At 39.4% G+C, this 20,634-nt stretch overlaps 1 protein-coding gene across 1 annotated transcript in view; it reads right to left on the reverse strand.

The window, feature by feature from the left end:
- Positions 1-20,634, reverse strand: part of NLN (neurolysin) — a 92,948-nt gene that overhangs the window by 40,481 nt on the left and 31,833 nt on the right. The window contains exons 2-6 of the mRNA XM_052659235.1: positions 17,069-17,328; positions 13,366-13,514; positions 3,282-3,389; positions 1,740-1,842; positions 446-606 (exon numbers count right to left, since the gene is read on the reverse strand). Coding sequence (XP_052515195.1) covers positions 446-606; positions 1,740-1,842; positions 3,282-3,389; positions 13,366-13,514; positions 17,069-17,328 — 781 coding nt within the window. The remainder of the gene's footprint in view (positions 1-445; positions 607-1,739; positions 1,843-3,281; positions 3,390-13,365; positions 13,515-17,068; positions 17,329-20,634) is intronic.

Genomic DNA, 20,634 nt, shown 5'->3' on the forward strand with positions numbered 1-20,634 from the left:
AGGTCAATGGAATGTGAACAGAGTTTATGTATGTCATTTCCAGGTCTTCTTCTTGAAGATGCTTGCTCTGTATTTTATTTTCCCATTTACCAACAGGCTTGAAAATGGTGACAAACTGGCCTTAGAAGTCACTTATCGACTAGAGTTATTCCACCAGCCCTAGATTGTTGACTTGGAAGAAGAATACAAGCGTTAGTTTCTTTAACCCATTCAATCTGCATTAGAACAGCTGAACCTATGGCCACACTAAGAACACTGCCAAAAAACAAGCCAAAAGCTAAGTCTTGTAAGTCTGAGGATTTAGGAGGCATGACCTTCACACAAACATGTTTACATGGAGAAATTGGAATCCACTTCTGAGCTAACTTCAACACTGGTGAACAGAGCAAACCCTTTTCTTAACATCTTCTGTAAAAACAAAAGAAAAGGCAAACATTTATAATACCTCTTTGCATCTTGTATTAAAAGCCATTTCCATCTTCCTTCTGGTTTCAGGTACACAACATTTCTTCATGACAGGAAAATAGTGTGGATATTTTAAAGTAATTTTATACTTGTCACCATCTGTCTTTTCTAAACTGTTAACGAAATCATCAGGAAGACCACCTGCAAAAAATCATTTTCTCACACATCAATTTTTCCACTCATGATTGGTTTATTTAGCACTGGCATGGTGCCTTTAAGAAGCCCTAGGGATTTTTGTGGAGTAATTGAAATTCAAGTAAAATAATGACAATCCTTATAATATTGCTTTGATGTTACTGGAATGGGGTAGCAGTTAGAGGTCAGGTGGCCTGGGAGATGGTAATTCAAAATACGACCAGGGTTCACTGCACTTGTACAGATGGCATTTTGATGAGGAATAGGCAAAATTAAGCCCCCCCACCCCCCGCACAAATCTGTAACAAATAAGAAAAGGCTAGTTTAAGTTGTAGTGGCTTCCCTGGTGCCTCAGTGATAAAGAATCTGCCTGCCAATGCAGGAGATGCGGGTTTGATTCCTGGGTCGGGGAGATCCACTGGAGAAGGAACTGGCAGCCCACTCTTCTAGTATTCTTGCCTGGGAAATCCTATGGACAGAGCAGCCTGGTGGGCTATCGTACATGGAGTCGCAAAAGACTCAGACACGACTCAGCAACTAAACGGCAGTGTAAGTTACAGTGTAGAGAGTACTGTGAGGCAAAAAATTTTCAAAGCACTGAAGGCTGTTAAACACCAGCATGAGCTGTCAAGCAAGATTATAAAATTTCTTCTAGACTGTCTCTACAAACAGTGTATATTCTTGTAAGCCTAAAAGTGAGGTGTGGTTTGCTTGTGCTTTTTTTACAATGGGTGGTGGTTTCTGCTGCTGCTGCTGTTAAGTCGCTTCAGTTGTGTCCGACTCTGTGCGACCCCATAGACGGCAGCCCACCAGGCTCCCCTGTCCCTGGGATTCTCTAGGCAAGAACACTGCAATGGGTTGCCATTTCCTTCTCCAATGCATGAAAGTGAAAAGTGAAAGTGAAGTCACTCAGTCGTGTTCGACTCTTAGCGACCCCATGGACTGCAGCCCACCAGGCTCCTCCGTCCATGGGATTTTCCAGGCAAGAGTACTGGAGTGGGGTGCCATTGCCTTCTCCAGGTGGTTTCTGCAGAAGGTACATTTTTTAAAGAATTCTTTTAACTTTGATTTGGTAAACTGTGGGGTGACATTATTTGTCTAAATTATAGACTTCTTTTAAAAAAACAACAAAGTTTTACCAAGTTCAGCCTTGGAAAATACAAGGAAGGTATCATCCTCGTTGAGGTTTTTGTTAAAGTCAATACATAGCTCACTCATTCTCTTCTTCATTGCTTTAATTTCCTGAAACAAAGATACAAATACAGGACAATAACAATAAAATGCAACTTTCATTCTTATCTCCATCAGTCAAGGAAGCTTCACTTTTATATGAAGACTATGTTCTGTACCCAACTCTCTCTACTTTCTTAGAGATGTGCTCGATAACACAGTTTTCTGCAATTTTCTACATTGTGTCCATGAGAACCTGTATGTAATACATACAGAAAGGTAATCCTGGTAATGTGTTAGAAATCAGGCATAAATTTGTAAGAACTAAGTATATTTAGGAGGTATAGTGAAAGCAGAGTCTGGCACATGGTACATATACAGTAAGTAGCTGCTGAATAAATGAATGAATCTGGTAGCCTATTGATAATGAACACTTTAATCTTTTCCAATCCAAAATTTTAATTTAGTAAGTCAGTATTGGGTACTGAAGTAAATGAAGCCGTAAGAACCGAGTAATTAATTCCATGGTTCCTTAGGAAAACAGGCTATGTTTTAGTTTTATATAGCATTTGCAAATAAAGGTGATTTATGGGCCCTAACATTTGTTTAAGAAGTACTAGATGGGGGGAAAGAAAAGTACTAGGTGGGAGATCAAAGAAAGCAATAGGAGGGAAATCACAAGAAAACACATGAGAGAATTTATTAACCTGTCCCATTCTTCTAAAAATTCTAGATTATAAAACTTACATAAACCACACAATTTCTCAAAGCGTGCTTCTCACAGGTAGCATCAACATCACCTGGGAACTTGTTAGAAGTGCCCACTCTGGAGACCCACACCATAGCTACTGAAGAACAGACTCTCAAGAGGCGGGGTCCTATATAATCAGAGCTTTAACAAGCCCTCCGGGTGATGTGCAGACACATGAAATTTGAGACTGCTGACTTAACACATACTGTGCAGTGTCGTCCTATCTTGAAGAATGAGTTGATTCTGTAGCTGAGCTTCTGAACCTGGAAGATCTCACTGGGTATTAGACAAAGGAGAACGTCTGAGAAGCTAATCTCTCCATTTTTAAGGTCTATATATTACTCATAGAGGGTTTCATTCCAAAATGCTGGTTTTAAAACTTTCCGTCATAAGGGTTTTATTACCAGTGCCCTATCTCTGTAAGCATAAAGGAATGACAATACAAGTTGACTATTAAGATCTGAACTAGCTATCAGAGGATGTACAGCAGAATAGGGGGAGATAAACCCGGCACACACTAAAGAGATACAAGCCACACAGAATTAAAGAACAATTAAGTTATCAGCTGTTTGACAGTCAACATGAGGTTAATAGGAGTTGTGGGATTTAAAATCATTGGCTACCGAATACATTGTAAATTGATTTGTACTATAAGTTATTTCCCACGTTACAAACATGTGTTTCCCCATTTCCTGTCTTTTTGTTGTATTTTTAAAAATTTATTCTTTTATTTTCTAATAAGAAAAAGAAACAAACTCACATTTTGTACTTGTTCTGGAAGATGGAGCCCATTCCTTTTGCCCATTTTAACGGATTTTTCCAAGTATCGTCTGGCTTCAGGCTTTATCTTTTCCAGATCACAGGTTTCCTGAAATTAAACAGTGTGACAACCTCTTTCATTTCTATTACAACAATGCATGGGTAAATTATAAACTACAAGGCCAAAGTAAAATTTATTCATCATCTCTGGTGGTCTGTGAAAGCACACAGGTGATTATGAGGCAGTCCTTTTGGAAAACCTAAGTTCTTTTATGCTTTAGTGAGCTTCTGCTCATTTAAAACAGAAAAAATGAAATAAAAAGCTAACCAGAATTTCCCTGCCTTGCATCAGAATCAAGTGTGCTGTACCACTTGAAATTGTGATAATAGGAATATTTGCATAATCTCATTCTGAGCGTTCTTTATGACTGAGTGGTCTTTTTCACAAAACATCTTTCTTATCACAAAGCATCTGGATTTAATTTTCTACCGTTTGCTAACCTGGTTTCACTTGAGAGGCAAGAATAGAAAATAATGGGCAAATTCCACACAAATGGAAGGTAGGACTCTTTTGCCAACATACCAAACAAGGACAGCTGGATAGAACACCAGCAAAAGGCTTCCAGCGCTTCAAAAATGCCTATCATTTGGCAAGAAAGATCAAGGGACCACAACAAGCTGCATATGAACAAGTATCTGGGGAAAATGAGCTAGGATATCACAAAGAGGAGGAGAGCTAGACAACACCTGTGAACCTGCGTGCAGCAATGCACACAACACTCACTAAAAAGGACCGAGGGCCCTGGAGAAAGAGCAGAAAACTCCCCTGGCCACAGCAAGGTAATAAGCACACCAGATGTTTCTTTAAAACAGGCGGCAGAATATACATGGCACATCTGGGTGGCTGGTTAGTTTCTGGTCCCTGGGAGGAAAGAGGCTCCAGACAGATTCGGCAGGTGCAAAGGCTTTAGTGTGGCTGAGAGCTGATGAGGGACTTTGGTTTGTAGAGCCTTAGCACCCTCCCAGCTTCAGAGACCGAAGAGGGCTGCATTCGCTCTCCCTGAAAGACTTGGGCTGTTCACCTCAAGCTTTGTATCTTCCCACCTAATCACGTCTTTAAAATGCTCAGCTTTAGAGCTTGCGTGTTAGACTGTTGGTAGAGTTCTTGCTGCAACACGTCTGCAATTTCTTACATTCTGTTGCAGCAGGTAAACAGAGTTGTACTTTAACCAAGGGTACAATTGGGGGTGGCCAAAAAGTTCGTTCAGGTTTTCCTGCGAGATGGTATCAATCCAATCCAATCCAATCCAATCCTTAATACAGCAATTTGTATCTCACTTTACCTACCAAAAAGTACTTTGTGCCATAGTACTAAAGTAATTATTGTACGTACATTACTCACAGTCTCCTCTGAGTTTATTCCCAGTGGAGGCAGAGAACAGTTAGACTTCTTTTTCCACAATAATCTTTTCTGCGTCCCTGGAGAATTTCTGAGCGTGTTGGCATGAGTGGAGGTGGAACCCTCTCACCTGGTATTGGCACTCACTGGGATGCCAGCAGCAGGTGGCTCAGGGCCAAGACACCCGGAACGGCGAGGGAGACAGCTGAGCTGGGGGCTGATCCCTCAGAGACGGCCAGTCGCTCAAATTACAGTGTTCATACAGATTTCTGATGAACGTGGGCTGGCTGAGGCTGGCTTTAACAGCGCCAGGAAGTCTGTCCTGAGATGTGGGGCATGGCAACAAAAGTCCCCAGACAGGATGACACTGCGGGTTGTAAGGCTGGGGAGAATCTAGGCAGTAGTTGTGTGCAATGGAAGAGAGGAAAAAACAATCCCTGGTGAGAAGGGCCTGGCAAAGGCCAGGTACACTGTGAAGAACCCAAGGGGGCAGGCTGAGATCCAGGGCAGAGGGCCTTCCCATCTGGCAGTGGCGAGGCACAGAGCTGGGTAGCCGTGTGGGTTCTCAGGTTCCTGGCATTCACCTGGTCACAGGTGGCCCTGAGCTTAGGACAGAGGCTCATCAGAGGCCTCACCAGCAGACGTAAGCAGAATTCTTCCTCTCCTCCTGTGCTTGATCAGCAGGTGCCCTCACACTCAGAGGGCTGGACTGGACATATCTGGTGGTTGCAGGGTGCTATCTCAGAGAGCCTAGAAGGGCGCTCAGCACAGTAAACTTAAAACTCCAGGCCTAAATTAGGTAACTACTTATTCTCCCCAAATAGGTAACCCACGTGTCAACAGGTAGAAGGATGTTCTGAGAAAAATCAGTTCTGAATTAGGTACAATTAAAAATGACCAAACTACATGTACTGAAATATTTGACTTACCACAAAAATGACATTTAACAAAAGTCTGATTCGATTATAACCAGACACCCTTTGCCTTTCAGACTCGAGGTCCTGGGAAATTTCCAGACGTCTCTGGTAGGAGTAAAGCACGTCTAAAATGTGCTTTGAAAGCACATTCCTATCCCAAAGCTGATCATAATAATATTCTCCCTTATAATCTCCAGGCAAGGTCAGAATTACTGCCCAAGGATTTTCTAAGAGGGAATCAGCCGACACTTCTAGACGGCTCTGATCCAACTGTATCTTCCTTCCTGAAAAAGAATTTAATCTCCTTGAACTTGAACCAGGTCTCAGGCCTCTTTGGTGTGGGCAGGCAGGGGCCAAAGTTCTCTGAAGTCATTTTCAAATTTATATAATCTGACAGCAGATCTTGCTTTATTATTTAAAAAAATTTTTATTTTATACTGGAGTATAGCCAGTTAACATTGTTAATTGTCAGGTGGTCAGCAAAGGGAGTCAGCCTTACATACACATGTATCCATTCTCAGGGGATCTTACTTTAAACTCTGTGTAACAAGATTAGTTTTCCCCAACTTCCTTCTGTAACTAAGAACTTTTATATACAAGTATGAGCACATAAACACACATACTCTTACACGTATGCTTTTGAGCTTCCCTAGTGGCTCAGTGGTAAAGAATCTGCCTGCCAATGTAGGAGGCACGGGTTTGATCCCTTGGTCAGGAAGATCTCCTGGAAAAGGAGATGGAAACCCACTCCAGTATTCTTGCCTATGAAATCCCATGGACAGAGGAGTCGGGTGGGCTACAGTCCATGGGGTTGCACAAGAGTCAGATAAGACTTGACTTAACTAAGTAACAAAATACTCACTTCACAGATAAGAAAACTGAGGTTAAATTACTTCCTCAATATCCCACAGCTGATTAGCTGTAAAAGTGGGGATAGAAATAAATTCTTCTGTATTTGCAATGTCTTTCCCTTTCTTCTGCTTCTCATTTTGGTTTCTTTTTTCAATCACTTTTACTTGCTGTATTGGGGAAGCAATGGAAACAGTGACAGACTTTATTTATATGGGCTCCAAAATCACTGCAGATGGTGACTGCAGCCATGAAATTAAAAGACACTTGCTCCTTGGAAGGGAAGCTATGACCAACCTAGACAGCATATTAAAAAGCAGAGATATTACTTTGACAACAAAGGTCTGTATGTCAAAAGTCAAAGCTGTGGTTTTTCCAGTGGTCATGTATGGATGTGAGAGTTGGACCATAAAAAAAGCTGAGCACCAAAGAATTGATGCTTTTGAACTGTGGCATCGGAGAAGACTCAAGAGTCCCTTGGACTGCAAGGAGATCCAACCGGTCTGTTCTAAAGTGAATCAGTCCTGAATATTCACTGGAAGGACTGATGCTGAAGCTGAAGCTCCAATTCTTTGGCCACCTGATGCAAAGAACTGACTCACTGGAAAAGACCCTGATGCTGGGAAAGACTGAAGGCAGGAGAAGGGGATGACAGAGGATGAGACGGTTGGATGGCATCACAGACTGATGGACATGAGTTTGAGCAAGCTCCGGGAGTTGGTGATGGACAGGGAAGCCTGGCATATTGCAGTCCATGGATAGCAAAGAGGTTGCTCGGACAGGACTGAGAGACTGAACTGAACTGATACTTACTGTCAGGTTTTGTGCTACTATGGTGAGGACGGCGTTCTCAGGCAGCTGCCTGCACTCTGCGCAGGAGGGCTGCAGAAAGGCCTGCTTGCTGACTCCTATACACTGTCACAAGAGTCTGCTTTGGTGTAGGCCACAGGCAGAGTGAGAAACCGCACTACATGAGGACACATTTAGACTGGGACTTGTTCTGTTCTATTCAACATCATTTATGGAGCTCCAATTAAGGTCAGGCACTAGGGAAACAAGACAGACTATCTCCTTGAAGCCCTTTAAGTCCCACAGAGGAAGAAGAGATACAATAGCAAACAGTGTTAATCTGCAGTGAGTGAGAAAAGAGGGGAGTACTTGGGAAGCACAAGAGGACATTGGGCTAATGGGGAAACTAAGGCAAGGAAGTTGATGCTTTATATTGGATCTATTGACATTTAAGAGTCTGACAAAGGTACAAGTTTCAATGTATTATGACCAATGACTAGACTTGTACATTTCAAAATCAAGAAGGCATGGTGAAAGAAAGTGAAGTTGCTCCATTGTGTCCGACCCTCAGCAATCCCATGGACTGCAGCCTACCAGGCTCCTCCGTCCATGGGATTTTCCAGGCAAGAGTACTGGAGTGGGCTGCCATTGCCTTCTCTGATATATATTTTGAAAACAAATTAAATCCATCCTTAAACTTATGAAACAGAATATTAAAACACTGTTGCCTTTATCTATGTAATAGGTCACCACTCCCTTGAATTTTGTGTTAAATATTTTCTTCTAGTTTAACACTTACATTTACATTGTTTGGATCTGCCCCAGTGGCTCAGCACTAAAGAATCTTCCTGCAATGCTGGAGACTTGGGTTTGATTCCTGGGTCAGGAAGATCCCCTGGAGAAGGAAATGGCAACCCAATCCAGTATTCTTGCCTAGGAAATCCCATGGATAGAGGAGCCTGGCAGGCTATAGTCCATGGGGTCACAAAAGTGTTGGACATGACTTAGGGACAACACACTAAAATCCCACTAAATACATTGTTTACTTTTGCTCCTTTTGGCCTTTTAAAATGATATCTCGTTGTATGCAGTGTTATGGAGTTTCTTTTTTTCATTTGTTGTTACTAAGATTTTCCTCTGCCTTTAGAAAAGGCAGAGGAACCAGAGATCAAATTGCCAACATCTGCTGGATCATAGAAAAAGCAAGAGAGTTCCAGGAAAACATCTATTTCTGCTTTATTGCCTATGCCAAAGTCTTTGACTGTGTGGACCACAGCAAACTCTGGAAAATTCTTAAAGAGATGGGAATACCAGACCACCTGACCTGCCTCTTGAGAAATCTGTATGCAGGTCAGGAAGCAACAGTTAGAACTGGACATGGAACAGCAGACTGGTTCCAAAAAGGAAAAGGAGTATGTCAAGGCTGTATATTGTCACCCTGCTTATTTAACTTCTATGCAGAGTACATCATGAGAAACGCTGGGCTACATGAAGCACAAGCTGGAATCAAGATTGCCAGGAGAAATATCAATAACCTTAGATATGCAGATGACACCACCCTTATGGTAGGAAACAAAGAAGAACTAAAGAGCCTCTTGATGAAAGTGAAAGACGAGAGTGAAAAAGCTGGCTTAAAACTCAAAATTCAGAAAACTAAGATCATGGTATCCAGTCCCATCACTTTATGGGAAATAGATGGGGAAACAGGGGAAACAGTGGCAGACTTTATTTTCTTGGGCTCCAAAATCACTGCAGATGGTGATTGCAGCCATGAAATTAAAAGATGCTTACTTCTTGGAAGGAAAGTTATAACTATTCTAGACAGCACATTAAAAAGCAGAGCCATTACTTTGTCAACAAAGGTCCATTTAGTCAAGGCTATGGTTTTTCCAGTAGTCATGCATGGAAGTGAGAGTTGGACTATAAAGAAAGCTGAGCACTAAAGAACTGATGCTTTTGAACTGTGGTGTTGGAGAAGACTCTTGCACGTCCCTTGGACTGCAAGGAGATCCAACCAGTCCATCCTAAAGGAAATTGGTCCTGAATATTCATTGGAAGGACTGATGGTGAAGCTGAAACTCCAATACTTTGGCCACCTGATTTGAAGAAGTGACCCATTTGAAAAGACCCTGATGTTGGGAAAGATTGAAGGCGGGAGGAGAAGGGGATGACAGAGGATAAGATGGTTGGATGGTATCACCAACTCGATGGACATGAGTTTGAGTAAACTCCAGGAGTTGGTAATGGACAGGGAGGCCTGGCATGCTGCAGTCCATGGGGTCACAAAGAGTCAGACGTGACTGAGTGACTGAACTGAACTGAACTGAACTGAAGATTTAGTCATGCTGTTGCATGTTGCTGTGGTTTATTTTCTTCCCTACTATAAAACATTCTATTGTAAATATATTACAGTGTATTGACCCATTTTCCTTTTGACGGAAATCTGAGTTGTTTTAGTGTTTTGCTATTATAGATCAGGTTGTTATGAATACATGTTCAATTTCACCTGTGGACAAATGGAAACTATTTTTAGGTAAATGCTGAAGTGGGCGTGGGGAGGGTGTGCTATGTTACAGAGAATGTAAGATCCAACTTCATAGGATTAGATTTTTTTCTGAATTAGTTATTACTATTATTTAAAAAATCAGTTTACACATGTACTAGCAGTGCACAAATATTCCCATTGATTCCTGTCTGCACAGATACTTGGCACTGTCAGACTTTCATTTTTGTCAATCTAGTCAGTGAAGAATCTGACTGCAGTCTTTATTTGAACTTCCCTGACTTAATGAGGTTAAGCATTTTTTTCATGTTTAATTGCCATTTGTGTTTCATCTGAACTACCTTCCATGTCTCTGCTCACTTTTCTATTGGGATGCTTGTCTTTTTTACTGATTAAAGTATTACCTTATATATCGTAGGTACTAATGCTTTGCTAGTTTCATGTTTTGCAAATTTCTTTTTTTAGTATTTGAATTTTTTTTTTGTATTAGTGTTTTTTCACTTTATTAATAGAAGTTCTTTATTTTAATGTAGTCATGTTTATCAGACTTATAGTTAGCACTTCTGGTGTCTTTTTTTAAGAAATACTTCCCGGCTCAGATGTCATGAAGGTTTATTTCTATATAAACTGCCAGAAGCTTTAAGTTTAGTTTTTTAAGACTTTAATCCATTAGGGATTGTTTTTCATTTGGTTGTGAGGAAGCAATATGATATTTTTTGCCCCACATGGATAGCCCATGTCCTTGCATCAATTACTGAAGGCCTGTTTTTTTAATTTGTTACCATTTCTTACTTCAGTTTGAGGAACATTTACTAAATATTTACTGTACTTTGTACCAGGCACTCTGCCAAAGATGCAAAATAAAACCAAATGTGACACCTTTTTCCCTTGAGGGCTTTAACATAAAGTCTACGTGACTTCTGGCAAGTATTTACCAACCACTTCCATGACTTGGAGAAGGAACGGCAACCCACTCCAGTATTCTTGCCTGGGAAATCCCATGGAAGAGGAGCCTGGTGGGCTACAGTCCATGGGATTGCAAAGACTTGGACATGACTGAAAGACTAACACTTTCACTTTTTTTCCATGACTCTTGGAAAGTTACCATTTCTGAGCCTTAGTTTCTCTACTTATAAAAAGGGATACTTCACAAGATTGGTATGAGAGTTAAGCTAGATAACTATATTGCTACATAACTGTAAAGTAGCATTACTAGTCACGCTTGGGAAGGAAGTAGGAAGACTACAGCACGCTGGTTAGTCTCATGCCTTACTATGATTTCATCCATCCATTTAGTCAAGAACTTGCTTATTTTAAACGTTGTGAAACAAGACTGTGAATCTGATGATACTCCCTAGACTGTAATGTGGTGTCCCTTGAATCTGGGAGATTGTCGTGACTAGTCAGTCAACATGGTGTTGCAGAAGTGATGCTGTGTGACTTCTGAGGTCATACAATGCAGTGCAGCTTCTGTGTAGAACATGCTGTAACATCCGTGTTGAAGCCTTCTGTCTCCAGGAAAAGAAGTCCTACTGCCTGATGTTGCCATGCTGGGAGGAAGTCCAAATTAGTCCACAGAGAGACACTATATGGAAGTGCCCTGAGGGGACACGAAAACAGAGATATCTAGCTGGTCTACCTGCTCCAGCCACCATGGCCTGAAATCACACGCAAGACTCCAAGCCAGAGCTGCTCAACTGACACTTTCCTGAATTCCTGACCTATACAAACTATGAGAGAAGATAAAATGACTGGTACTATTTTCAGTCACTAAGTTTTAGAGTTACATGTTATATATATACATCCACAGATAACTAGAATGCTTACTGGGCACAGATTTTGCATTAACGAACTGTGAAAAAAAGTAATTTCATGCTTCCATTCATCAATCTTAAGTGAAAAATAACAGGAGTTTAGTTATATCTAACTAAGATAATACATTTGATTATTGGCTACATTGGTGGTACCTTGAGATTATTATTTAGCGCACCCTCGTTCAGGTAGAGCAAGGCTGAAATTGATGACTCTACATAAATGTAAAATCCTATTACTCAGTCTAATGAAGGCTTTATGTATTATATCACGGTTGCTCTATTTTTACTTAGAGGAAAGTTAAAGGAAAAAATGAACAGAAGATTTAAATACATCTAACTTTGTTAGGTATGAATGGTGTGAGATTTACCATCTATTCAAGCATCCAACTCTAGCAAAGAACTGAAACTGATAGTTCTAAATTTTTTAAAATACCAACTGAAAAATATTACTATTTGTCAAGGTAGGTATTTAAATTTACCAAATAAGGTCCAGTACATAAACAAGCACAATGGTTATTTAGTGGGATCAGAGGCCAATACATACAAAATATAAAAGTTTAACAAAGAAATCTAAAGTGACAAACCTCCCAGATCTTGATGATATTTATAGGGAATCAGAGAAGATGGAAAGTAACAAAAACAGTAGACTCAATTAATAACATTAAGATTGCAATACCTTTTTGAGGCTAGAAAATCCCAAATAAGAACTCAGAAGTCAGGATAAAAAAATACTTAATCAAAGAAAATTGGAAAATACTAGGGAAAATTTCTATAGTACCTATAGAATATCCAGATAGAAAAGAAACTAGATTATTCTGGGATGCAATTAAAATCAGAAACTATAAGGGCCATGATTTGTATAGCATAACAACTGGAGTTAAAAGTTGAAAAGAGAACAATTTAGTAAAAAATAGTCATAGAGTTATTTTATGTTATTTTTAAAGTGCCAAAGATGAACAATTATGAGTCATCATAGATGAACACAAATTAAGGGTGAAAAATGTCTGACATGAAAAAATAGCACATATGTCTTACATGTCTAAATACATTTTTGATTACACATGCCACAGTGAATTACAAATGAAAAATTTGAAATAAAACAGCTTTTAATTTCAATTCTTGTCATAATTTGCTAAAAAGAAAACAATCTTAGAGATTTTGCATATGCAACATGCAAAATTAACAAAAATGCCTAGGACTGTAAAATCTTGGTTGTTTTCCAAACAAATTGCTGAGAACCATGAAAATAAAAATTCAAAGCAAAGACATGATGAAAATGCTAGGAAGCAAATCAACATCGGTGATGAAAAGAGTGAAAACACTCAAAGGAGACCCACCTAGAGATTTCATAATCCATAATTTCTGTGAGTCCTGAGAAATGTAAGAATGACAGAGAGGAATGTCTCCGGCATGCAGAATCAAACAGTAAGTCATCAGTTTTACGGCCAAAACCACATGATTATTTATAGACAACTCAACTCCATTTGAGCTGCAATTTTTTAAAAATTCAAAGAAGTTTTTTCATTAAACTTAAACTTTCATTAAACTTATTAAAGTTCATGATAGTTAAAAAGTCTTAGATTTATAGATGTACACTCTTTTATTATACTTGGTCTTAAAATTTTTAAATGAATGTCATTAGTAGCTCAACATAAACCTAAGTGGCATAATATTAACACTATGTTGCGCCCTCTATTATAATAATTAGAAACAAAATCTAGGCACATTCAAATACTTTTTATCATTGGTTAAAGGCTTTTCTGTCTTTATTGTTGGGTTTTCTTCCCTCCTAAAGGAGTTATCAGATCATTTACCTTTAAATGAACAATTCTCAGAAAGATATCTTGTCTCATGCTCATCTCAATATCAAAACGAGACAGTCTTTTGTCTGCTTCTGTACTTGCAGCTCGTACTTCTTTGTCAGAGGAGATGTGTTGGGGAAAATCTAGCATGGTTCGTTCCACTGTTAATAGAGGGAAAAAACCACACGGACTCATCAAGTTGGTATTAAGAAAAAAACCTCATACACAGGTGAATGATTATCCTAATACAAGTCTTTCATTATATATTTTCTCTAAAGGCTCCTAAGGCTTTTGAGAAACAGAGTCTAAAATAGGACTTTGCTATTCCAGGGGCATTGCTAAGAACAGTAAGGGTGTGCACTGAGGAATTAACGAAGTATGATTAGAGTGCGATTTCTTATCTGGGAATGTAGAGGGGAAACAAGATGTCCTTTTTTTAAAAAAAATTTCTATTGGAGTATAGTCGACTTACTAAGTTGTGTTAATTTCAGGAGTACAAAAAAGTGAATCAGTTACACGTATACATATAACCACTCTTTTTTAGATTCTTTTCTCATATAGGCCATTACCAAGTATTAAGTAGAGCTCCCTGAGCTATACAGTAGGCTTATACTAGTATCTATTTTATATATATATAGTACGGTGTATACATCAATCACAATCTTCCAATTTAAAAGATATAGTTCTCATATTGAGGCTTTTTATAGTCTGGGAGTTGGGGGCAGGGAACAGTACATGAAAAGATAAACAACAATACCAGGACAGAGCAGCGTAGCTGTCAAATGAATGGGACAGGAACTCAAAGGCAGCAATACCAAGGGCTGAGGCATTAAGCCGTGCCCGTGGAGAAGGCTGGACCTTAGAGGATGGGCGGGGCGAGAGGAAGAGCTCGGCTGGGGACTGGAGCAGTAGAGATGGCAAGCACGGGGACTGGCAAAACAAAGCATGTTTAAGAAACAAGCAGGTGATTTAGAGGGATGGGTTTGTTTAGAAAAGTTCTTAACCTTTACTCTTAATCTAACCAAAGTCATGAACCCTCCCCCAAATGTAGGCATTCATACAAACATAAAAAACGGCACTGCATATAATTTCAAATGATCCTCAGAAATCCCAAAGGACATATCCAGTAAGCAGCTGAATACTGGGGCCCTTCCTGTTAAATGATAGTGGTAATGTCTTCTGTTCTCACTTTCCCATGTCAAACTTGGTAGTTGGATTTTTCAAACATTTGTATTTTGACTTTAATTAGGCAAAAATCTGATGTCTTGAAATAATCCATACTACAGCAAAAAAAAAAAAAAAGAGTATCGTTTACAGGGAAGTTGTGGCTATGTTGTGACAATTAACATATTTTAATTTTACTCTTTAGCACTTTGAAGGTATTGTAAATAGGTAAAATTTACACATGTGATATATGGTAGATGGCAAACCTACCCTTTACATACCAAGGAACTGTCCAGTTAAACAAGCTACCTTATGCATATCAGTCCTCTTATAACATGGTTACAAAGAAAGCTATAAAAATGCCACAAATACCTGAACAAATTCATAGTGTCTGTTTTTTAAAAAATTAGATAGTTATTTTAAAAAATCTATTCTGAAATTAAAACATTTTTATGATTAACCTATGAAGAGAAATTCACAGGAGAGGGAGAACGAATATCACAAAACTAAAGTTATATTTAAAAGATGCATGATTTGGGGAGAAAAAGCAGCATTTAAGATCATTCTGTTTTAAAAGATTTTTTCCCCACCTATTTTTACATTTCTTAAATGCATAAGCTATTACCCTGGCACAGCATCATAGCCATGACTGACTGAAAATGTGAGCATGTGGACCAAGGACAAACCACTCACAGGGTGGAAGAGGCATGTGAAATTGCCTGCTGAGAAAGCTCCGCTGAATGGGGATCAACTCCCTTCTTTTGATCTTTTTTACTGAAGATTTTAAGTTCAAGCCTTGTAGCAAAATTTAGTGGCCATTAATGAGAGTGAAAAAAAAAAAAGTCACTGAGTCATGATTTTGTGTGACCCCATGGACTGTAGCCCAACAGACTCCTCTGTCTGTGGAATTCAGGCAAGAATACTGGAGTGGGTAGTCATTCCCTTCTCCAGGGGATCTTCCTGACCCAGGGATGGAACCCTGTATTGCACGCAGATTCTTTTACCGTCTGACCCACCAGGGAGAAGAGGGTGGTAGAAGGTGAGACGGTTAGATAGCATCAGCAACTCAATGCATATGAATTCCAGCAAACTCCAGGAGATAGTGAAGGACAGGGAAGCCTGTTGTGCTGCAGTCCATGGGGTCGCAGAGTCAGAAACGACTTAGCAACTGACAAAAACAAGAGTGAAGAAGCTGGTAGTAAGCGGCAGCAACTGAAACCGAAATGCAGAGGGAAGAGAAAGTCGGTCCCTATGTCAGGGTAGGACACAGGGTAGGGAACTCTTGGTATGGGTAAAGAGGTGATGTGGTCACTAGGGCTGCTTAAGATTTTGGACAACCTTCCAAATTCCAGAATTCATACAGACGTTTATGATATTCAGTTATAGCCTATGTTCTTAGCCCAGTTACCACACAGCCAAGATTGTTTAGGCATAATTATCCTACAAAATTCTTCGAGATAACTGGCATGATTCTTCATTCCTTATAATTCAAAGGGTCTAATAGTTATATTGGGGGTTTCCTAGGTTGGGCAGTGGTAAAGAGTCTACCAGCAATGCAGGAGACGCAAGAGGTGGGTTCAATCCCTGGGTCAAGAAGATCCCCTGGAGCAGGAAATGGCAACCTTTTCCAGTATTCTTGTCTGGAAAATTCCAGGGACAGAGGAGACTGGTGGGCTGCAGTCCATGGGGCTGCAAAGAGTTGGACATGACTGAGCAACTGAACACACAATAGATTATAAAAATAATATATTTTAAGTGTAGGAAGTACGGAAAATAGAGAAAAGTATAAAGAGTAAATTAAAAATCAACTATAAACTTAGTACCCAAGACATTGGACATTATTAAAATTTGTTTTCTTTCTCTGTCCTTTTAATGTTACTAAATACTGTTCTTAAACATGATTTTAATGCCTGTATACTATTATAGAGGGTGAATGTACCATAATTTATTCAGCTATTCTACTAGTTGACACTTAGCAGTTAGTTGTTTCCAAGCTTTTGCTATGATAGAGTACCTGTTTATACATAAATTTATACCTGATTTTTCCTATATCTGGTTATTTCTTAAATTATACCTAAATGGGGAATTAATTATTGGGTTAGGGTATGCACTTGTTAGGGCTTCCCTGAGAGCTCAGTGGGTAAAGAATCTGCTTGCAATGCAGGAGACCCCAGGTCAATTCCTGGGTCAGGAAGATCCCCTGGAGAAGGGATAGGCTACCCACTCCAGTATTCTTGGGCTTCCTTTGTGGCTCAGCTGGTAAAGAATTCGCCTGCATGTCTTAAAAAGTTTTGATAGATATTGCTCTCCAGAAAGCAGCTGTAACAAGAGTGTATATTTTATAGCACCTCAGGTTACATAATAAAATTTTTTACCTTAGGTAATATAATTCGAAGCAATTATGAATCATTAATCATTTAAGCAATTACAAATCATTATGTAAAAATCAATGTCTTGTAAAATTGGAAAATGAATTGTCGAGTCGGGAAGCATAAAATGGTTTATGATGCCCACAGAATGAAATATTGATATGTTTTTGCATCCTACTCACCTATATATTTCACTTCTACGTCTGCCAGTGCCTGCAAACAGTTCTCGTAAGTTACCTCCTTAATGTCAAGCATTCCAATAGCATCGTACACCTGTTTGGTCTGCGAGATGAGCTCCTCAGTTCTTGTTTTGATTTGCTCTGGTGAAAGATCCCATCTTAAAACATTCCTACCAGCTGCCATATAGGAAGACATTGCCTGAAGGGGAGACATCTCTTCTCTTCCTAAAGTCATTCTGAATAAAATTCTGGAACCACCAACTCTGAAAACAATCAGAAAAGGATAAAAATTAGGCATTTTGTTGGTTCAAAGTCAACAGATAAATGTGTATTATTTAATTAAATTTCAAATTGGAAAGAACTTTTTATTCAAATTAAGCAAATTTCTTTCAGGTGAATACATATTCATGAAACTAAATGCTCTTGTATTTACTTGTTTTCTTGACTAGTTACAGAGTTAATGGAATTTGGACTTTTCAAACACTGAATTACTTATGTAATTAAGTCAGAGAAATAAAGTTAGGTGTCAAAGATATAATATTGATAATTGTCCTTTATAAATTAAACCAGTAGTCTTTCTTTTTTTTTAATTTAAATTTTATTTTTTTACTTTACAATACTGTATTGGTTTTGCCATACATTGACATGAATCCACCACAGGTGTACGTGAGTTCCCAACCCTGAACCCCCCTCCCACCACCCTCCCCATATCATCTCTCTGGGTCATCCCAGTGCACCAGCCCCAAGCATCCTGTATCCTATATCGAACCTAGACTGGCGATTCGTTTCTTACATGATAGTATACATGTTTCAATGCCATTCTCCCAAATCATCCCACCCTCTCCCTCTCCCACAGAGTCCAAAAGTCTGTTCTATACATCTGTGTCTCTTTTGCTGTCTCACATACAGAGTTATCATTATCATCTTTCTAAATTCCATATATATGTGTTAGTATACTGTATTGGTGTTTTTCTTTCTGGCTTATTTCACTCTGTATAATCAGCTCCAGTTTCATCCACCTTATTAGAACTGATTCAAATGTATTCTTTTTAATGGCTGAGGAATACCCCATAGTGTATATGTACCACAGCTTTCTTATCCAGTCATCTGCTGATGGACATCTAGGTTGCTTTCATGTCCTGGCTATTATAAACAGTGCTGTGATGAACATTGGGGTACACGTGTCTCTTTCAATTCTGGTTTCCTTGGTGTGTATGTCCAGCAGTGGGATTGCTGGGCAGTAGTTTTTCTTATTTAAACATTTTTCTCTTGCTAATATTCACCTACTAAGTATGTAAACTCATATTTTGATATTCAGGAAGGAAGTATTTTCAAAATTATTTTTATATTGAACAATTTAAAAAATGTATTACCAAAACTTCACGTAAATCAACTATGTTGATATGAATTTATGACTTAAAAAATAAAATCTGGTAGATATTATCCTAAAGATAAAGGTAAAAAAAAATTAAAAATTATACCAATCCTTTAACCCCTTAAAATACTGAAACTAAAAATTGATGCCATATATTTGCATATACAGTTATAATACGAATTCTTGAGCTTATAAATAAAAATATTATAATAGCTAACATTTATTGTGCTTAGGTACTGTACTGAATGTTTTTCAGTTAAAACTCACAATAACCCTATGAGGTAGATATTGTGGGTTTTTTTTTTAGCCAGTTCAGTTCAGTTCAGTCGCTCAGTCATGTTTGACTCTTTGCAACCCCATGAATCGCAGCATGCCAGGCCTCCCTGTTCATCACCAACTCCTGGAGTTCACTCAGACTCATGTCCATCGAGTCAGTGATGCCATCCAGCCATCTCATCCTCAGTCGTCCCCTTCTCCTCCTGCCCCCAATCCCTCCCAGCATCAGGGTCTTTTCCAATGAGTCAACTCTTCACATGAGGTGGCCAAAGTACTAGAGTTTCAGCTTTAGCATCATTCCTTCCAAAGAAATCCCAGGGTTGATCTCCTTCAGAATGGACTCGTTGGATCTCCTTGCAGTCCAAGGGACTCTCAAGAGTCTTCTCCAACACCAGAGTTCAAAAGTCAAGGGGGTTCTAAAACACAGAAAAGTTAAGTAACTTGCCCAAGGTCACACAGCTGGCGATATAGTGAGAGCCTTGGACTACAAGGAGATCCAACCAGTCCATTTTAAAGGAGGTCAGCCCTGGGTGTTCATTGGAAGGACTGATGCTAAAGCTGAAACTCCAATACTTTGGCCACCTCATGCGAAGAGTTGACTTATTGGAAAAGACTCTGATGCTGGGAGGGATTAGGGGCAGGAGGAGAAGGGGACGACCGAGGATGAGATGGCTGGATGGCATCACTGACTCGATGGACGTGAGTCTGAGTGAACTCCGGGAGTTGGTGATTGACAGGGAGGCCTGACATGCTATGATTCACGGGGTCGCAAAGAATGGGACACGACTGAGTGACTGAACTGAACTGAGGATTAAAAACCAAGAAGTAGAGAGCCAGAACCTACTCTCTTAACCAGAATACTAAACTTAATTCCTATTATCTTACAAGACCCCAAAACGACCTTATGAGGTAGGCAGGACAATATTCCCCTTTAACAGATGATGCAATTGAGGCTGAGAAAGGCTGAGTGACTGACTCAATGTCATTTGTTCAACAAATACTTATAAGCATGCACTGTGTCTACTCCTTGTTACAGGCACCAAAGACAAAAAGGCAAATTGACTTGGACCCTTCTATTTATAACATATATAATTTATAATATAGTGAAGACAAATTGATTAATAGTTAATTGTACTACATTGAGATGAGTTTATAGGGTAAACAGGGAGAACTCCGAAATATCACAGAAGGAGCTTTTCTAGAAAGATTTTCTAAAAGGAACAATGAGCAAGCCAAGGTGTGAACAATGTATAGAAATTATCCAAAGGTAAAGACTGTAAGGAATGAAAAATCTGAAAAGCTTAAGGATGGACTCGAGAATGAAGAGCCTTGGGAATCATTTAAGAGTTCAGACCTACTCTAAGAGTCACAACAAAGCCACTGAAGGGTTTTAATCAGATGAGAGACGAGAAAAGACATGTGTTTTAAACAAATCACTCAAATTACAATGAGTTGAAATGTTTAGAAAAGCGGGCTCATTCCAGAGGAAAGCTGTGATGGGAACTGGGGCATAATATTATGGAATACCTCACTAGGAAACAGGGGGAACTGGAGTGACTCAGAAGATATTCAGGAAGTCAAGTCACTATGACTTGGTACTGAACGCATTTTAGGAAGAGATGAGATGGTATCTAGCCTTCTCTCCTTGAACTAGAGGGACAGACAGAGGCACTATTGCTAAAATAGGGAACTTAGACAAAGGAGGAGGCTCTCTGGTGGGACACAGAGAAATTCAGTTTTGGACGTGCCAAGTCTGAAGCGGCTGTGGTGCAAGTCAGCGAAATTCATTACTGTTGAAGGTAACTGGAGTGACATGGGTGGCTGAGCTAGCCCAGGGGAATTTGCAGAGGGAGAACAGACCAACCGGACTCTAACTCTAGTTTAATCATTGAAACGGAAGGAAAGAAAACCAAGTAGG

This window comes from Budorcas taxicolor, chromosome 20 (genome assembly GCF_023091745.1).
Source record: "Budorcas taxicolor isolate Tak-1 chromosome 20, Takin1.1, whole genome shotgun sequence".
NCBI classification, from domain to species: domain Eukaryota; kingdom Metazoa; phylum Chordata; class Mammalia; order Artiodactyla; family Bovidae; genus Budorcas; species Budorcas taxicolor.